General features: G+C 42.1%; 1 protein-coding gene across 1 annotated transcript in view; it reads right to left on the bottom strand.

The window, feature by feature from the left end:
* Positions 1 to 17,110, bottom strand: part of drp2 (dystrophin related protein 2) — a 154,808-nt gene that overhangs the window by 69,642 nt on the left and 68,056 nt on the right. The window contains exon 3 of the mRNA XM_086100896.1: positions 5,995 to 6,169. Within this exon, the coding sequence (XP_085957022.1) occupies positions 5,995 to 6,041 (47 nt within the window). The 5' untranslated portion in view covers positions 6,042 to 6,169. The remainder of the gene's footprint in view (positions 1 to 5,994; positions 6,170 to 17,110) is intronic.

Below are 17,110 nucleotides of genomic sequence, written 5' to 3'. Positions count from 1 at the left end.
ATGCCATACTGCCCCAGAATAGCGGCAACTCCTGCCGAGCAGGACTTATTCGATGTCGGATTTTGTTAGCCTTTACTATATATAGGTGGCTAATATCGGCAGGCTCCGCAAATACCCAATACCTTAAGATTAGGCCTCCGGTATGAGCCCTGTACCAACACCTGGTATCGGTACTGGCCCATCCTTAATTATATATAATATATAATTAAAAATGAACACAACAAATGAATACATTTCATATTGTACTCATAGTTTTTAGACAAGGAATGTTTTCACAATAAAGTCTTGTCTCTACTTCTTAAGTCTTATGAGAATAAAGAAAAGGGCATCATTTTAAGATGTTATGACTTAACTAACCGAAGTCATATTGTAACAAGTGAACATATTTTGATATCTTCTCTGGGGGGGTGCCCCTTTATTCTCTAAATTATAGGACTATTTCTCCCCCTTCCTAAAATTCTTTTGCTCACCCCCCCAAAAAAAATCACTTGTCATAGGTACAAAGATGTATTTTATAAGCATCAGGAGTCATATTTAACAAAACAAAAGTGATTTTGAAGTCAAAATGTAACAAGGTTTTTTATGATACCACATAATAACATATTGCAAATTATTATGGGGAGGGAAAACCCTCAAGCTACATCTCATTGACCCTTGTACCCACAAGGGTGTGGAAACCGATTTGAGAATTATTGGTCTCGCGTTTTAACACATCCTGTCAGAGTTTGGCACTATTATTGTAACTGTCAGCTGGCTGCAGATCATTCAGTGCAACAGCGCTGACTGGCCTTTTTCATGCTTGACTTGATTGTGTATAAAAACAGCAGCAGCCCCACGCTTGCCTGGGTCGACATTCGCAAGTCCCAGCTGGTCCACTTGTAAAACGCGTTCTGATCGCATATAGTCGGTCAGCATCTTTGTGTGTCATCTACAAAAGAAACATTTCCTCCTGTTTGACAAATGAGAGAGAACATGATTACGTTGGTGAGGATATGGGCCTGTTTCGGAAATGGTGCTTTGTTGTGCATCAGGAGTATAAACGATGCCTGGCCTGAAGCATCTCCATTCCGCCACCGCCTTCCTGAGATTTGCGGGAAATCCATTTCCTGAATGACAAGAACGCTCATAGGGTGTTTTTTTCCCCTCACAACTGAAAAATGTTGTTTGAGGAGCTGGTACAGCTGATGGCCAAAGGGAATCCGTAATAAGAAATTTACATCAGTGCAAAATGGTGATGGCTCTAAAACGACAGTGTGAGCATAATGAGACAAATTACCATATAAAAATAAGCAAATGACATGCAAGGATAAATTGTTAATCATGGCGCCAGTGACTTGTATTAATAAATGCCACACATGCTGTTCATCATCAGTCAATCTTGCGACACGGGAATGATTTTCCGTGGCAGTCGGTTATAGATGGTTATTCAACATCGATGAAAGTGGCTCGACTCAAACGAGCTGAAAAGTTGATATTTCGGCAATTAAATTGCAATTGCAAACGTGGTGCGCGCAAGCGTGGAGAGGAGGAACTGAACGTTGAGAATAAGATTGACTCACTGTCATAATCCAAGTCTTTGATTTATCTTCCGTATAGCACATCTCAGAGACAATGCGCAGATGTGGCACCACAGCCTTGGGAATAACCAGTATTTTTTTTCCATGAACGGGGCTCTTGGAAGTCAAGCGGAAAGTGGAGTGTATTTGAAATGTTTCGTGGGTACACCTGAAAAAGATGCAGCATGGGCTAAGCTCACGAAAACTACATAATACAACCTTTTAATCAGTGTTGTGGGGGGGGGACGGGGACGCACTAAAACTGATGTACATATTTTGGAATTCTAGTGTGAAAATTAATTTTGTCATAGTTGAATTTAAACCAGCCAGGGCAGGGGTGTCAAACTCATTTTTGTTGCGGGCCACTTCGGAGTTAAGTCTTTCCTCCGAGGGCCATTATGACAGTGAAACCACAAAATTATTACTTATGCACAACAAATGAATGGATTACTACTTTTGAAATCAGTCAAGTCAATTACATTAGTTTGTTCAATTATTGTTCAAGTGAATGAAACAGGAAACAACAATTATTTATTATAATGACAATTTGACATTTCGGTACAGATTTTAGCAAGGATCATGCAAGCTGACACACATGGTTTGCTTTTGCGACCCACATAAAATGATGTGGCGGGCCAAATCTGGCCCACAGGCCTTGAGTTTGACATCTATGATATAGGAGGTATACGACATTTTAAAAAGAAATCCTTGGTTGCAAATGAGTAGTTGTATGATCATTTCCGTTCCAATGGCAACAACGTAACTTGAATTTGGATAGAATTTAGAAAGTGTTGTCGTTTAAAAGCAACCTATGCAAACGGTGAATATTTGTATGAAAAACATTTTTAGACCAAAAAAGTAAACTGTGGAAAAAGAGATACCATGATGTGTTTAAAAATAAAAGGTTAACACATTACTTGATTATGAATAAATAAATAAATCGATCGATAGATAGATAAATAAATAAATAAATAACTAAAATCGCTCCACTAACAAGCCAGTCTAAACTTGGCTCCTTCGCCAACATACAAAGATGTTAGTCTCTCAAATGCAACCGCTTATAAAAATGTCAGCATCTATGTATCGCTAGACAAGAAACGGCAAAAGGAAATTGATATTTTCACAGACTGTGAAGCACTGAAATACACCCCAGCTTCCTCACATTTGCAGCGCACATAATAATAATTAAATGTAAAAGAAATGTAATTCAAAACTGACATTGCAATGATACCAGAAGGCAGTCGGAAGGAAACCGGCTGAGTGATTTCAGAGTGCGAAAAGCCTCCCATGGATTCTATGTAATTACAGTTCTAACCTGCTGAACTTCAAGAGAGAGATGCTTGGTTAAAAGAGGTGACAATGTATCTGAAGTGGATGACGCTCAATTTTACAAATGCCAAAATTGATTGTTACGCACGCAGTGCAAACAATGCCTTCCCTGGTATTTACCTGTTTTTTAAGCCACTAACCTTGAACAATAGAAGCAACACAAACATCCAAAATGGATCTCAGTTTATCCTGCAGACACAACACAGGAGCTTGCCCAGAGATGAGGCTGAGAAAATGGGGCACCAAACCCCCCAAGGGCTTTTTTTTTTTTGCACTGAGCCATGACCAGAGACAGCCAGTAAGGACTAAAAGAAAGCGACAATAGCAAATAGCTACACTTGCAAATGAATTAAGACTGTGGAGATGACCAAATGAAAGGCCTGAAATGTCGCCTCGTAACTCGAACCGACATCGGCTGTGGGTGGTCGACTGTCTGCAACAATCTGAACAATGCGCAAGCACTCATTCCTCACATGCCCATGGCCGCCTGCGCCCAGTCAGAGTGGCGAGGTAGGCGGTTCACCATGTGACACGTGTCCATGCGTCAACATTGGCGCGTTTTGAACGCAGAAGAAATGCACCTCCACGATCCATTTTCACCATCAGTACATTCGTCGTGATGATGATGTCACTCAAAAGTGTGATGACATCGACAAAGCGATGTGGGTTGGTGCCCAATTATTTTCCAATTTATATTTGTGCCTTGCAGTGTTCTGCTTGATGCTTTCATTGCGCAGGCATGTGAATTGACAGACCGAAATTAAGCTTTTATTTTGCAGGGGAGGGGGGGATTGCATTCTATTACATCGATCAATTCAATTGGTTGTTCAGCCATGGAGAGACAGCTGTTTACATTATGTTATCAGAGATGGACGATGTGTTGTATTATTTTGTCATTTTATGTTAACTGTTCTGTTGATGGCAGGGCTGGCACCCGCAGCGGCTCCTCTCTCTTCTGTGGTTGAGAGGAAAGACATTTCATCTGTGCTGTATGTTGCACATAGAGCATATTTGACAAGAAAGCTGACATGACTTGACAAAATATTCTGTTATCATCCACAGGTTGATTGCCGTCATGTCATCGATGTACAGTTTTATTCGTGAGTATAAAAACAAAGTAAAACACTCTGCAACGTACAACAATCACACCGCAACATCTTGCTAATGCTCTCACAGTAGGTCATGTACTGCTCAACGTGTGTGTGTGTGTGTGTGTGTGTGTGTATGTGTGTGCGCGCACGCGTGTGCGCATGTGTCCTTTAATGAGTTGGCCTTCTTTCTGCACCAAACATCAAAAAAAGTGATCACACCGCCAACCTTTTGTTATCATCTCAGAGTCCAATTAGCAGAGTGACACTGTGTCACACTGATAAGTTTCATGCCATGCATAAACATTGCATATCTCTCAGCTTCACTCTTATCTTCATGCGCCAATTCCACCTGTTTCATCCCCGCCTTCAAGAAAAAGAAAAAAACTGGTCTTTTCCCACTCAATTTTGGAAGTCGCATTTGCAGCAAGTGCAGTTCCATTTCATTCCAGGCTAAGTCACAGGATAGCAACGGCCTTAGAGCGGATGTTGTCAAACTTTTTCTGTCCAGGGAAATTTTCTCAGAAAGTCGAAATTGCGTCAACATCATTAAAATGGTGCTGAGAAGATTATCAAGAAGTTGTGAGGCAAATGAGCTCTTATTCAGTTGCACTGCTGCAGAAACAGGAAATGAAATGCCCGCAACGCCGCCAGACAACTTTATATTAATTTGATATTACATGCATATGAAATATCATGTTGGAATGTTAGTATGCCTTTTTTTCCCCACAAAATATGAGTTATTTTGTCATTTTTATCAACCTTACAATGCAGGTGGGGGATAAAATTTGGATTTTTTTTCTCCAAAGAATTGCATTGCAAGCATATCTTTTGAAGTTGGTTATTGTGTTGCTTCTTGAAGAGCTACTGTAAATATTTTTTGAGGTGTACAAGTTTGTCAACTGCTTCAGGAAGAAAAAGGAGCAAGCCTGACGACTTTTAATCAGGCAGAGGTTCAAACGGCTGTCAATCAACGTCGGGGGCATGACAAAGCAAATTCTATGGCGCTTGTCCTGCATAAAAACACACATATCTCTCAAGGTTACCCCAGCTCTGCCTCATTCATTCACTCTACACTTACCTCCCTGTTTTCCTGCATCTCTCTCTGGGATGATTTAGTAGCATCTGCCTTTGCGCCCTTTACCTGCTCCCTCCATCCCTATCAATTCACTGCTGTATTCATCCCACTCCTCCACTCCCTCTCTCCTACTCGCTGATCTAATTACACGGAAGCTGCGGAGGAAAGTGTCTTAACCAATTTCACAACTGTCCTGCCCCCACCATCCTCCCTATTCCACATTAGACGCGCCGGGGTCAAGTAAGCCATTAAGTGGGAGGTTGGGGTGCAATTGTCTGAACAGCATCCCAAGAGTGGAGTATGAGGGGTCGGAAATGATGCGGCAAAGCCTGGACGGTCTCCAGTTAAGCATTAGAGAGCAACATGAGTGGCGTCTAATAGTTTGGCGCGAGCAAACATGAACACAATCGAGGCAGCATTAGTTTGCTAGCAATGATGGATTAGATGACTCGGCAGAGAGTAACTGGAAAACACACGCACGCACAAACACGCACGGATGTACACGCACACACAAACATAAATTCAGCCATGATATACAAACGCACATCATTAGCTTCCACTCCACTTTGGGTGTGTACATGGACAATACATTTCAGCAGGCACAATTCCAACAATACAGCACAATGTTTTTCAGAAAGGCCATTTTCACTATGATTGGTTTATTGTCTGTCTACATGTGTTGCTCCATCAGTACTCGGTGCCTTGCAATACGGCTGAATGCATCCCATGACCACACCCGTGACTCAAATTCACACAAATTAGATTTTTATTTATTTTTTGCTTTTAACTGAGCATTATTATCATTGCAAAATCAGTTTTTTTGGGGTGGAGGATACAGCTCATTTACTTAATTGAACAGCAAAACGTTTCTTTCTTCAGCTGTATAGAGCTCATGTCGTCATAGTAACAGAGTTCCCATTCATACACGTGAGCGTGCTCTTACCGGATGTTGTGCGACTTGCGTTTGATCTCGTTCCAGCAGAGGTTCATGTCCCCAGTGTGGTGCGGGCTGCCCCCCCTCAGCCGCCTGCACTCGGCCCCGTCCTCCTGGGCCTCACCGTCCACTGCCGACTGGCACGGCACGCAGTGGCATCCCGGCCACGAGGGCCGCCCCGCAGCTGAGAATGCACGGACATATGGACAAAGAAAATAAGGGTCAGGGGAGACAAGAGAGAGAGAGGACTGTACGAAATACAACTACGCAGCCTTTGCAAAAGTTGAATGGAGGCAACTGGACGAGCTTTGGTTGTTGTTTCATCTGAAAGGCTTCTTCACTGTCTTCTCTGTGGAGTTCCCCTATTTATGTCTTGGGGGTTCCCCTGGGGGTGGTCACATGTTATTGTACGCGCTGGGCAATTCGCTCGCGGCATTGCCACACTGATGTCCGCACGGTCGCTGTCCGTCCATGTGTAAAGAAGCCTTTACTCAAAAAGTGAGACAATATTTGTGAGTGAGAGTCACTCGTTGATTGAGGATTGATTAACCAATTCATTGGTTGTTCAGTTGGTAAGTTCATTACTTCATTGTTTGATTTTTTTGGGGGGGGGGGGCGGGGGTGTCTGACCCAACAATGCATTTTTTCCCCGTTAGGCAAGAATTCAATCATTGGGGAGAATACAGCACAGGAAGTCCGGAGGCCAGATTCAAATCTCCAACCGCAAAACTGTGAGGCCGATAGCTAGCTAGCTAGCTAGCTAGCTAGATTGGATGGATGGATGGATGGATGGATGGATGGATAGAGAAAGTGTCCGTAACTTTGAATGAAATTAACTAGTTTTGTCATGGCAATATAAAATTTGACCCCAAAACTCCAGTCTTCTTTCAGCTGTAACACATTTTCTTCATCAGCGTCATTAAAGAGTGCTTGTATGTTTATTTTCGAACCACGTTTCCTCCATATCTGTAGAATTAGGCAAAACACGGCTGATCCTAGCGCTATAATGTTTGAATGTCAGGATGTTTCAATTCCCGAATGAATCCCAGAGGAGTAAACCTTTGAACGTTCGAACCAAGTCTGCAGCACCAACAACAAAGCACATGCAATGCACTCAGTTAATAGGACATGGTTTGTAACATCCCATAGGCATATACAGTGTAGGCTTTTCTCAGATAACGAGAAAAGAAATAAATAAAGGGTCTTCTTTTGCACCGTTTTAAGAGTGAGAGGTTGTGAGGCTAAATTTGAAGAGGTGCAATCCCCTTGATGGAGGTGATAGAAAGGACAAACTCACATGTCCACCCAGATGAGTGCAGTTGAGTGCAGTTAAAGACATTTCATCTCCATTTTGATCTCTTGATCCAATATATTTCACAAAAGTTAATCAGAAAAAGCAACAGACAACAGTATGCAGTTCCTCATCATGTATGTGATCAGTGGCTGAATTTCAAAATAGACAACACAGAATATTGGTTTGTCTAACAATGGGGGCGTCTGGTGGAATCCTCATACCTCCAAAATTAGCACTTTTCACGATACCTCAAAAACAACATTTTTGTTTAAAAAAAAATTGTTTGAGTTTGACTTTAATACCATAATTTTTTTTGACCATATCTAGGAAAAATGTGACTTTCTTCTCAGAACAATTTATCATTCTGACAAAATATGTCTGTTCAGACTATCTTGAATCGAAAAAAAAATCTCATCACATCCCATCTTTTTTCACTAAAAATAAAAGTTTGTTAACATTACATTTTATTTTTTTTCTGGGCAATATGCATGTTTCGGATATCTTGGGAGTTTAGGGGTACTAATAGTTATATTAAATTGACATTCGAATTAAAAGGGAGTCAATGAAAAAATAAATCTCTGTCTACAGTAACCGCATCAACTTGTCCGACTTATCTTGCACTCAAACGAAACAAACGCTGCAGTGAAGCGGGTAAAGAAAATGATTAATTTTTGGTTGCCGTGTTAACGGCGAACCAAAGCATTCCCCGGTGTATGAGTGAGTGAGAGGAGGCCAGCATTCATCGCACCAACCTACACTCGCGCTTTCTTCATCCTCCAGCTCGTCTTCTTCCTGCCATTCGCTCTGCGGGCCATCATCCCCGATTGGATTTTATTTATTTCCATTTTCCGTGATTCAACAGTTCATTGTCTGGTTGCCGTCTCTAGTCATCCCCTCACTTCCTGCCGTGCCTTCTCTCCCTCAGACAGCTCCTTGTGATGCGGATGAGTCGGGCGCATGAATCAGCAGTAGGCTGAATGCTTGAATCACAACCCGCGACTTACTCGCACTCACTTAGCTGGGCAAACAATCACTTCGAGCTTTTTGGAGTGTTTGCTTTGTGAGTAAACGCAAAATACGTGGTTAGAAAAGCCGATTCAGGATAGAAATGTTGATCAATGATACATTATTATTCCCATTAGAGTTTACAAAGGATGTGTAATTCGGCGATGTGATGGAGTGATTATTATTTTATCTGTTTCAGATGTTTTTTAAAGAGGTGCTTTTCCAATAAGAAACAGCACTCTATAATATTATATTTAGACATACATAAAAATAGACTGTAAACAACTTTTGCTTCAATTTAATGGAGATTGTGCATCTCCTTTTTCCATCCAATCCGCTTTATCCTCACAAGGGTCGCGGGGCATGCTGGATCCAGTGGCGGATGCTGGCCTGTCAAGGAGGGCAAGCTCAATTTCGGCCTACATCATAAAAAGTGTCTGTTTATTTATATGTGAATTCTAATCTCCGTTCCTTTTCAAGAAAATGATCTGTGACCCTGTCATACCAACAAGGAGTCGTTTCCAGGGACTTAACAAGTGTCCTACAACTACAGCAACTACAATAAAACCCACCAGAAATAAAAGATTAATTTGCCGCTAGTCGTTTTCAACAAAGAGAGTGTCGCTAAGATGATAAGAAGAGGAGAATTGAAAAATGCTTCCACGTTTGCCTGGACTAAAAGATTGGTGATTGGGTGGGTGATTTCACTGTCAATCAAAAAGAGATTCCTCAGACAGATCATCCAATCATCATGCAGCGTCCGGGCCAGCCCATACGCCCACTGTCCATTGACTCCCAGACGCTGAGCGTCCGATGGGCTGGACAAAACCAGCATTTATCCAATGAATCGTCTCGTTTCAATGCATTGGGACAACCTACTCTGAACTCTCGAGACGCCCAGCGTCCGCGCTGTCGACGCTCAGCGTCCACACAGTTTAAAGCACAGTGAAGCTGCGGGAATGAATGAGAATCTCAACGCGAATAACGTTTTTGTACTTCCTATTTGTTGAATTCAATACTCAAAGACAAGTTCAGTGTGTTGAATTGGGTATGTGTTGGCAACATCGCCCAAAACACTCAGAGCAATCATTTCGTTGCTGTCCTGTGAAAAACACATCGGTTCATTTTGTTCATTTTCAAAATGTTTATGTCGACATAAACATTTTGAAAATTCCACAAATGGATGAACATGTTTTTCACAGGACGGCAACAATACTTGGAAGTTAGGGTCACATATCATAGATGTGCATCAGGTGGGCATGTACCAACCCAAAGTGGGTCTGGTCTTGCCAACATGAGTCAAGCTCGATGCATGCTTTATTATTCATAAGCATGATTGGCTGTGGCGTTGCTCAGCCATGCGCGCATACCGCGTCACTTACAGAAATGCAGCAGAGATTTCCCTCACATGACAACTATATTCTTTCAGGCACAATACGGCGTAGTACATCTAATTCAGGTGGCAGCTATTAGCCTCATTATAGAAGAATTGTGAGATTACAATAGCAGGTCTGCCTCACAATTTAGGATTCGAATGCTGACTTGTGCAGGTTTCCTCGTTTTCAAAATTGTCAGTCGGTAGAAATGTGTGCCAAAATATTCAAACATATTTGGAGAGAAGACTATCTGCCTCGTAGCAGTAATCCATTTCTTGTTAAAGAAAAAGTTGCTTTTTGCAGAAAAAAATAGCTCATGAATTTCAATGTGAACATCAATGGCGAAAAAAAAGGAACAAAAAATAAGGATTTTTCCACTTCACTTGACTCGCCTTGTTTGGGCGGATCGATTTTTCAATTCAGCATGCAGAACGGGGGGTGGGGGGCATCATCTGTTGACAATGGTATCTTTATGCTTCACACGCATCGGTAGGTATGATTCATATTGGATATGTATCAACATTTGGAAGGGGCGGCAAAAGTAATCACACTCTGTACTCAAGCAGAAATCCCAATACTAGAAGACTCTCGTAAAAGTGCAAGTACTGATTTGACTCCTTTACTTAAGTTGAAATGAAAAAGTTCAGACACTGAAATCTCAAGTACAAAACGTAAAAATAAAAATAAAAATCATATACTTTTTATTTTCAAAACACAGCTAGCGTTGGCTTCTGCTTTGATGTCATCAAAATGTGTTCTCATCGCTTCAATCATGTGAACTGACAAACAAAAAAGTTAAATTGGCTCATGATGGTAACTGAAAAAAAAAACGTACTTTACATGGAAATGGATTTTTTTGTTAGATTGGATGAAGAATATTGAAAAAGAAATTGATATTTTTCGATATTTTGGGCGGCCCGGTGAACAAGTGGTTAGCCCGGTGACCTCACAGTGCAGAGGTCGTGGGTTCGATCCCGGCTCTGGCCTCCCTGTGTGGAGTTTGCATGTTCCCCCTGTGCCTGCGTGGGTTTTGTCCGGGTACCCCGGTTTCCTCCCACATTCCAAAAACATGCATAGCAGGCTGATCGAACACTCTAAATTGTCCCAAGGTGTGAGTGTGAGCGCGGACGTTCGTCTCTGTGTGCCCTGCGATTGGCTGGCAACCGGTTCAGGGTGTCCCCTACCTACTGCCCGAAGACAGCTGGGATAGGCTCCAGCACCCTCCGCGATTGGATTGGGAAATGAATGGATGGATGGATGGATGGATGAGCAGGATAAAGTGTATGTTGGTCATGAAGAATGTCACAATTTTTACTTTGGTAGGTTTGTTACTATTTGTACTATGAATGTGTTGAGCAATGTTCCACATATGTGTGCATTTTATTTCATCAAACTGTGACTGTGTCATTTTCAATGACTTCTTAGCCATGTTAGCTATGGTGTGAAAATAATGCATATACCGGTAATCGGCATTGACTGTAAGAATCAAGTATTGTCTGATAAAGACAGATTCTGGTAAAAATGTGTGTCCGGACATGACTCCTGACCCCCTCCTGCCTACCACATAGCTCTACTACTAATGTTCATTGGTTCAGTTTGCTGGCTAATTTGTAAATGAATAAATGGGCTGCTTCTTCTAAATCATGGGCTACATGTTTGGAGAAAAAATGGAGGAAAATAAAGACTAAACTGCACCGAATTAGCCCAAAAAGACCTCGGCTGCAGTGGGTTTCTACCCACTGACAGATGGCCAATCCAGCCCTGAATGAAGCCCAAAGGTCAAGGTAGCTAACAATGATTGCGAGCTTATTCGACCGAGTGATCCTGCTATCCGATTCAATTATTTGTCTTTATTTTTTAAAGGTGCTTTTGCCAAACGTGACTAGAGTAGAGTTGTCTCGAAACAAGTTGGTACCGTGCTGGGAAAGGGAACAACCTCAGAGAGACGGCGGTCACTGTCGGAAAGCTTTATTGGATTTCAAAACACAAAAAAGTACAAGAAAAGACAGGAAGGAAATCTCAGACAGTGCATACAAAGCATCAGACGATCAAATCATCGCCAGGTCCGCGCGTTGATACAGATCTCAATGAACAAAGACCGCGGCTTAGATATCCATTGATTGACACTCATTACTGGAGCTGTGGAGATGAAAAGCAATTATTTCCCAACGTGACAATGCCTACCTTAGCAGCAGCGACCTCTTAAAGTCGATTGGATCCGCATTGTTAACGCTGTCGCCGAGGTTAACTGAGTGTGGACCTTGCTTGCAAGGCTGGGCACAGAAATTCCGAGCCACTTAAGGAATGCGGAGATGAAGGAGGAGGGAGGACAAAAGGAGATTAAAAAAAAAAAGACTCTGTCCTGGTACACCTACAGTCACTAATCCTCGAAAAAAAAGAGAAAAAAAAAGAAAAAACAGTTTAGCCAAAGCACAAAAGCTTGTGCTCATGGTTCTGGAGTGATGTGATAAATAATAGTACGATAAGCGTTAACCTAATAGCATAATTGCCTAATTCGGTTTAAATTTACTGAAATAGCAATCAAAAAGACCGATCTGCTTGCTAAAAATTGTGTCGTGAGGTGCTATTTATTTAGAATACATTGTTTAGAGCAGCGGTGCCCAACCTTTTTTGGCCAAAGATCTACTTTTCAAGCAACCAACCTCACGCGATCGACCTGATACCGCATATGCACGCTTACACACACACACACGTACACCATGATGCACATCGACCATAACCTAAGATACTATAGTTTGTGAGTGTGTGAAAAGGAAATCACTGCCTACCTCAGTGACATGGAAGATGGAAGCATGCGCCGCACTTTTGCAGCGTGTTAAGAAAGGGTTTTACTTCTCCTGGCGCTCCAAATTCTCATTCTTTGCCAGTTCCATCTGTGATTATCCCCCCCCCCCCCCCCCATTTCCCCCTACACCCCCGCAATCGACTTGAGACCAGTCCGCGGGCTACCGGTCGATCACATTCGACGTATTGGGCACCCCTGGTTTAAAGAGTCTCAGTCATCGAAGTCGTGGTAATCGGCCTGTGTTTGCCGAATGGTAAGTCCGCTCTGTACACAAGTATCTGCACTTTTGCTGTTTAATTTCATTTATTGGCTGGAGCCAGTTGGGCTGCGTGGATGCTTCCAGTCTCAGCTTGCATTTGGATCTTTTTCCCACATTGCGTTCATTGAAACGCTCCGTCCTAACGGGACATTCCATTCCCAGAGAGCGTAGTAAAATATTCATCCGCGGTGACAGATGGCGCGATTGTACTGAAATGGAACTAATTCCACCCAGTAATTGCAAAAACACATCCTTCTGTCAGCCAGCGAGAGCCCACAACACTTTGTAATGCTTTTACACCCACAGTTAAAATGTTGCAAACAAGCGCGAAAAACCATTGAGCGCCGTCCAAAAAAAGAGTTGCCAACCTCCGATATGGACGCCCGGAAATCATCAGCTGGCCTCCACTGGAGGTGTTAAACGCTCGTTTAGACTCCAGCGAATAAATGCCAAGTCAACAATAGCTCAGTTTGGCAGGCCGGCTGGTGAAATAGCCACTCGGAGGAAGTGGAATCCAGCCTTTTTTGTTGAGTCCTTGTGAGCTCTGGGCTGCTGTGTGTGTGTGTGATGTGGGTTAGCGGAGGTTGGCGCTACTCCCCTGATGCCCCTTGGAGGGCACTGGCTCTGACGAGGGAGAAACCGAGCGGCCCTTTGCAGCTGCAGGACAGACCGACACACGCACACACACACACACGAAAGGCACTATTCATATTGATATTGTTGGATCATGTCCATTAAATAACACGCTCCAGCTCAAGGTGACTCGCACAAAATAGCATAAAACAAACACCAAATTTGTGGCTGCATCACTTACTCCAGTTATTCTTGACCACTGTGCCGAAACTATGTAATTATACTTAAGTGGTATGAGATGTATTTACTACTTACATTATTCTAGTAACATATGGTGACAAGCAGAATAATTAAAAAATACTCTTCCGCTCGATGCAGGTCCATTTAACCTGTGTATCCACCTGTTGCACAGTCATGCAGAATAATAGAATGTTGAGTTAACTGAGACGGATTTCACAATTCGGTGAGCAAATGAAGACAAGGTTATCATTATTACAGTGAGCTCCTGCTTCCTTCCACATTCCACAAGCTTGCATGTTAGGTTCATTAAAAACTCAATCTTTTGGGTCAAGGGACCCCTTCCTGGAGATTTTTTTTTCCCAAGGAACCCCTCATAACCCCAACAACAATTAAAAATAGCTACCACATGTAGCGCCACTGGAATTAAATGTAAATGTTGCAAGAAAAGATTTGGGGGGGGGGGGTTGCAATGTTATGAAAATGGTCACATTTAGTCATATACTTTAAAGCACAGGGATGTATTTCAAACTGAGAAAAAAGTCATAATCCGTGTAGTAATATTTTAACCAGTGAATTTAATAATACAAAACAACTCTCTTCTCATTGTATCAGGCCTTTTATTCAGAAAATAAAAAGGTGCCTTTATTGTTGAAACCCAAAATATGTGATACCTTTTGTTCTAATAAACGCAAAAACAGACTATGAAATGATGTCGGATTAAAGTGATGAGACAACAGAATTATATTCAAGATTTCACTTGGCCAATACTTCAGGTAGCTGTCCGTAGGTGTGAATGCGAGTGTTTGTCTATATGTGGTTCAGCCCGCCTTGCTCTCAGATAGGCTCCAGCTGCCCCTAATGAGGACAAGTGCTATCAAATGAACCTGAACCATCGTCCTCCCGTTCCCCTCCATCGCCGCTGCTCTTCATCATACTCCCTGTGTTTTACCCTCCGACCGCATATTTTATTAACCTTCGTAACTCATTTATCTTTTCCATGGGACAATAATTTGCCCCCAAGCTAACACGGCGTACTCGCATTCATTTCTATTTCCAAGGTGCCTTTGCGTTTCTTTGTCCTGTAAAGACTGAGTGGAAATGAGAAGTCGGTGGCCTATGTGTGTGTGTGTGTGTGTGTGTGTGTGTGTGTGTGTGTGTGCGTTTGTTTATGTAAGCAACCAGAACAGTTTTACTGCTAATAAAATAATGCATACAACATGGGGGGTTCATAGAATGTAATAACTGCCGTACTTCCCAGACCATCTATGTATTTTCATTACATTATTTTTTCATGAGCTCTTCTGTGAGAGAATTATTTGCCCCAAGCAAACATGCCAGGCACACACTAATATATTTTTGTCAAGGTGCCACTGTTGTTTTGTCAACGAGAGATGAATTGAAATGACAGATTTGGATATTGCATCACTGTCTTAAGAAAAGCAAGCATCTTTCAGATTCACTTTCTTTCAGTTTTTTATAGTAAATATAGTATATCATAGGATAGAAGATAGTATAGTGTACTATTATATTATGTAAAGTTTAAACAACAGAGGTTCTTCAATTTAACCATGTTGCATGCCTCGCCTCATGTCAGACCTATGTTGTGTGACTTGAATGCTAAAAAAAAATAAACAACTTCTTTATATTCTTCTTTTTTCAATATTGAGGAACTCAATGTTTGTTAAATTGTTAGTATTAGACCAGGTTTAAGATCATTGCTCTTTATGTATAATATTTTGTGTAATGCTTCATGATTGGTATTATGATATTTTTTGTAACTTTTTTCCCCCCCGATATATTCTTTCAGAGAAGTCACAGTGGATGACAAGTTAGCACGTCCACATCGCAGTGCAGTGGTCCAGGATTCGAATCCAGGCTCCGACCTTGCCCACAGAAAACCCACACAGGCATGGGGACAACATGCAAACTCCAAACAGGGAGGCCGGAGCTGGGAGTGAACGCTGCACCACTGCACTGTGAGGTCGACGTGAACTCAATAAAGTGACAATATGAAATTGCGATCTAGTTTTCAGTGAATAGTGGTTAAAACGTTGAAAATATTACACTCGACAATTGACTGAACTCAAGTATACTATAAACGGGCCCTGTTTTCTAAGCCTCTGATAGCAAGAACACTTGAACAAATCTTTGTGTTAGTCTAATGGGGTATAATACTGTATATCCACTGTGCGAAGTGGAAAGTGGAGCAATATGACACTAAAGAGGATTTGTAACATATCAGTCTATAAGTTAAGAAGATTATTTCATCACTCAAGTGCTATAATGACATCAAAAGGCATTTTGAGGATTAGCAGACATAAAATTACTCCTCGCGGGCGACAACACCGTCAAGTGTCAAGCAAACAAGTCCAAAACATAGAAATCAATGGATCAAGACGCCGCCTTGTTTTCCCAAATACTTATTTCTTCTCAAGAGCAGGCACCAAATTAAGTATTAATAAATGAAATAAATATGAAGTATAAGGACATCCAATGCGCCAACTGCTTTACAATAGTGATTAAAAGAGCACAGAAACGTGCTGTAATGTGGAAGGACGGGATGTCTGCTGGTAAAAAGAGGCAATTTCGTAAGCTCAAATGAAATCCCTGCTAATTAAGAAGGGTTTCATGCGCTACAATGACTTGAAGATGAAATATTTTCTTATTGAGAAAGTCACAGAGCTGTCAGCAGAGACTTCGGTGCAGCCTCTGTGTGGACTTTTATCACTAGCTCTTCTACTTTGAGCCCGTATATCGACTCAAATAACCGCACACAATATACATCATTGACATCTGGCCTGACCTGGAGAGTGTATTGTCCCATTTGGCTTTTTTATGCAATGGCATTGGAACCAAACACTGGATCAGAACACTTTCTACCAATGCACACTGCTTGTTTGCACACTCGGCTCTCCACCCAGTGGACAGTGGTCGTGTGGGTTTTAGCCTCTGGCAGGACTACTCCGAATGACCATCGTCACAAAGGTGCCATGACCCGGATTGGGAGGGAGGTTTCCGTGGAAGGAGAGTGTAATATGTGCTAGCTCGCGGTATGCAAAAGTATTGTCATGCCCTCGTATATGGTCAAGGAGGCCAAGCTTTCCTTACATTGGGTAGCATATACGCTCTTGACTTTGCACTTTTTTGTATGGCCTGTGTTTCGGGCCGTGACAATTACTCAGGAGACTATTGGCGTTTGTTATTTTGCACCTTTATGGGCGTTTGACATTGCGGGGAGCTTCAGTCCCCAACGTGGAGTCTGTCCCGGGGGAGATGTGAAGAAGGAAGAGAGTTGGCACTAAAAAGTAAAGTGAAGCAAGTGAGCAGCTGGAGAATTGAACCAATCTTTCTTGTACGTGTTTTTGTTACTCACCAATGGACAAACTATCGGCGGTGAGAAAACGAGAGTCGCTCGTTTTATTTTCAAACCGCGCTTGGAGCAACCGCGAGAGACGTCATGCTTGCTGTGATCGTAACCAACAATTCTGCCAACGTGTGTAAGCCTTTGTAGAGAATTGTCCGAGTGGTTTAAAATAAATAAAATTTAATACGTTATGGATACTTGACCTCTG

Source organism: Hippocampus guttulatus, chromosome 2 (assembly GCF_054856545.1).
Source record: "Hippocampus guttulatus isolate MCC_2025c chromosome 2, RoL_Hgut_1.0, whole genome shotgun sequence".
NCBI classification, from domain to species: domain Eukaryota; kingdom Metazoa; phylum Chordata; class Actinopteri; order Syngnathiformes; family Syngnathidae; genus Hippocampus; species Hippocampus guttulatus.
This window is presented reverse-complemented; position numbering and strand designations above follow the sequence as displayed.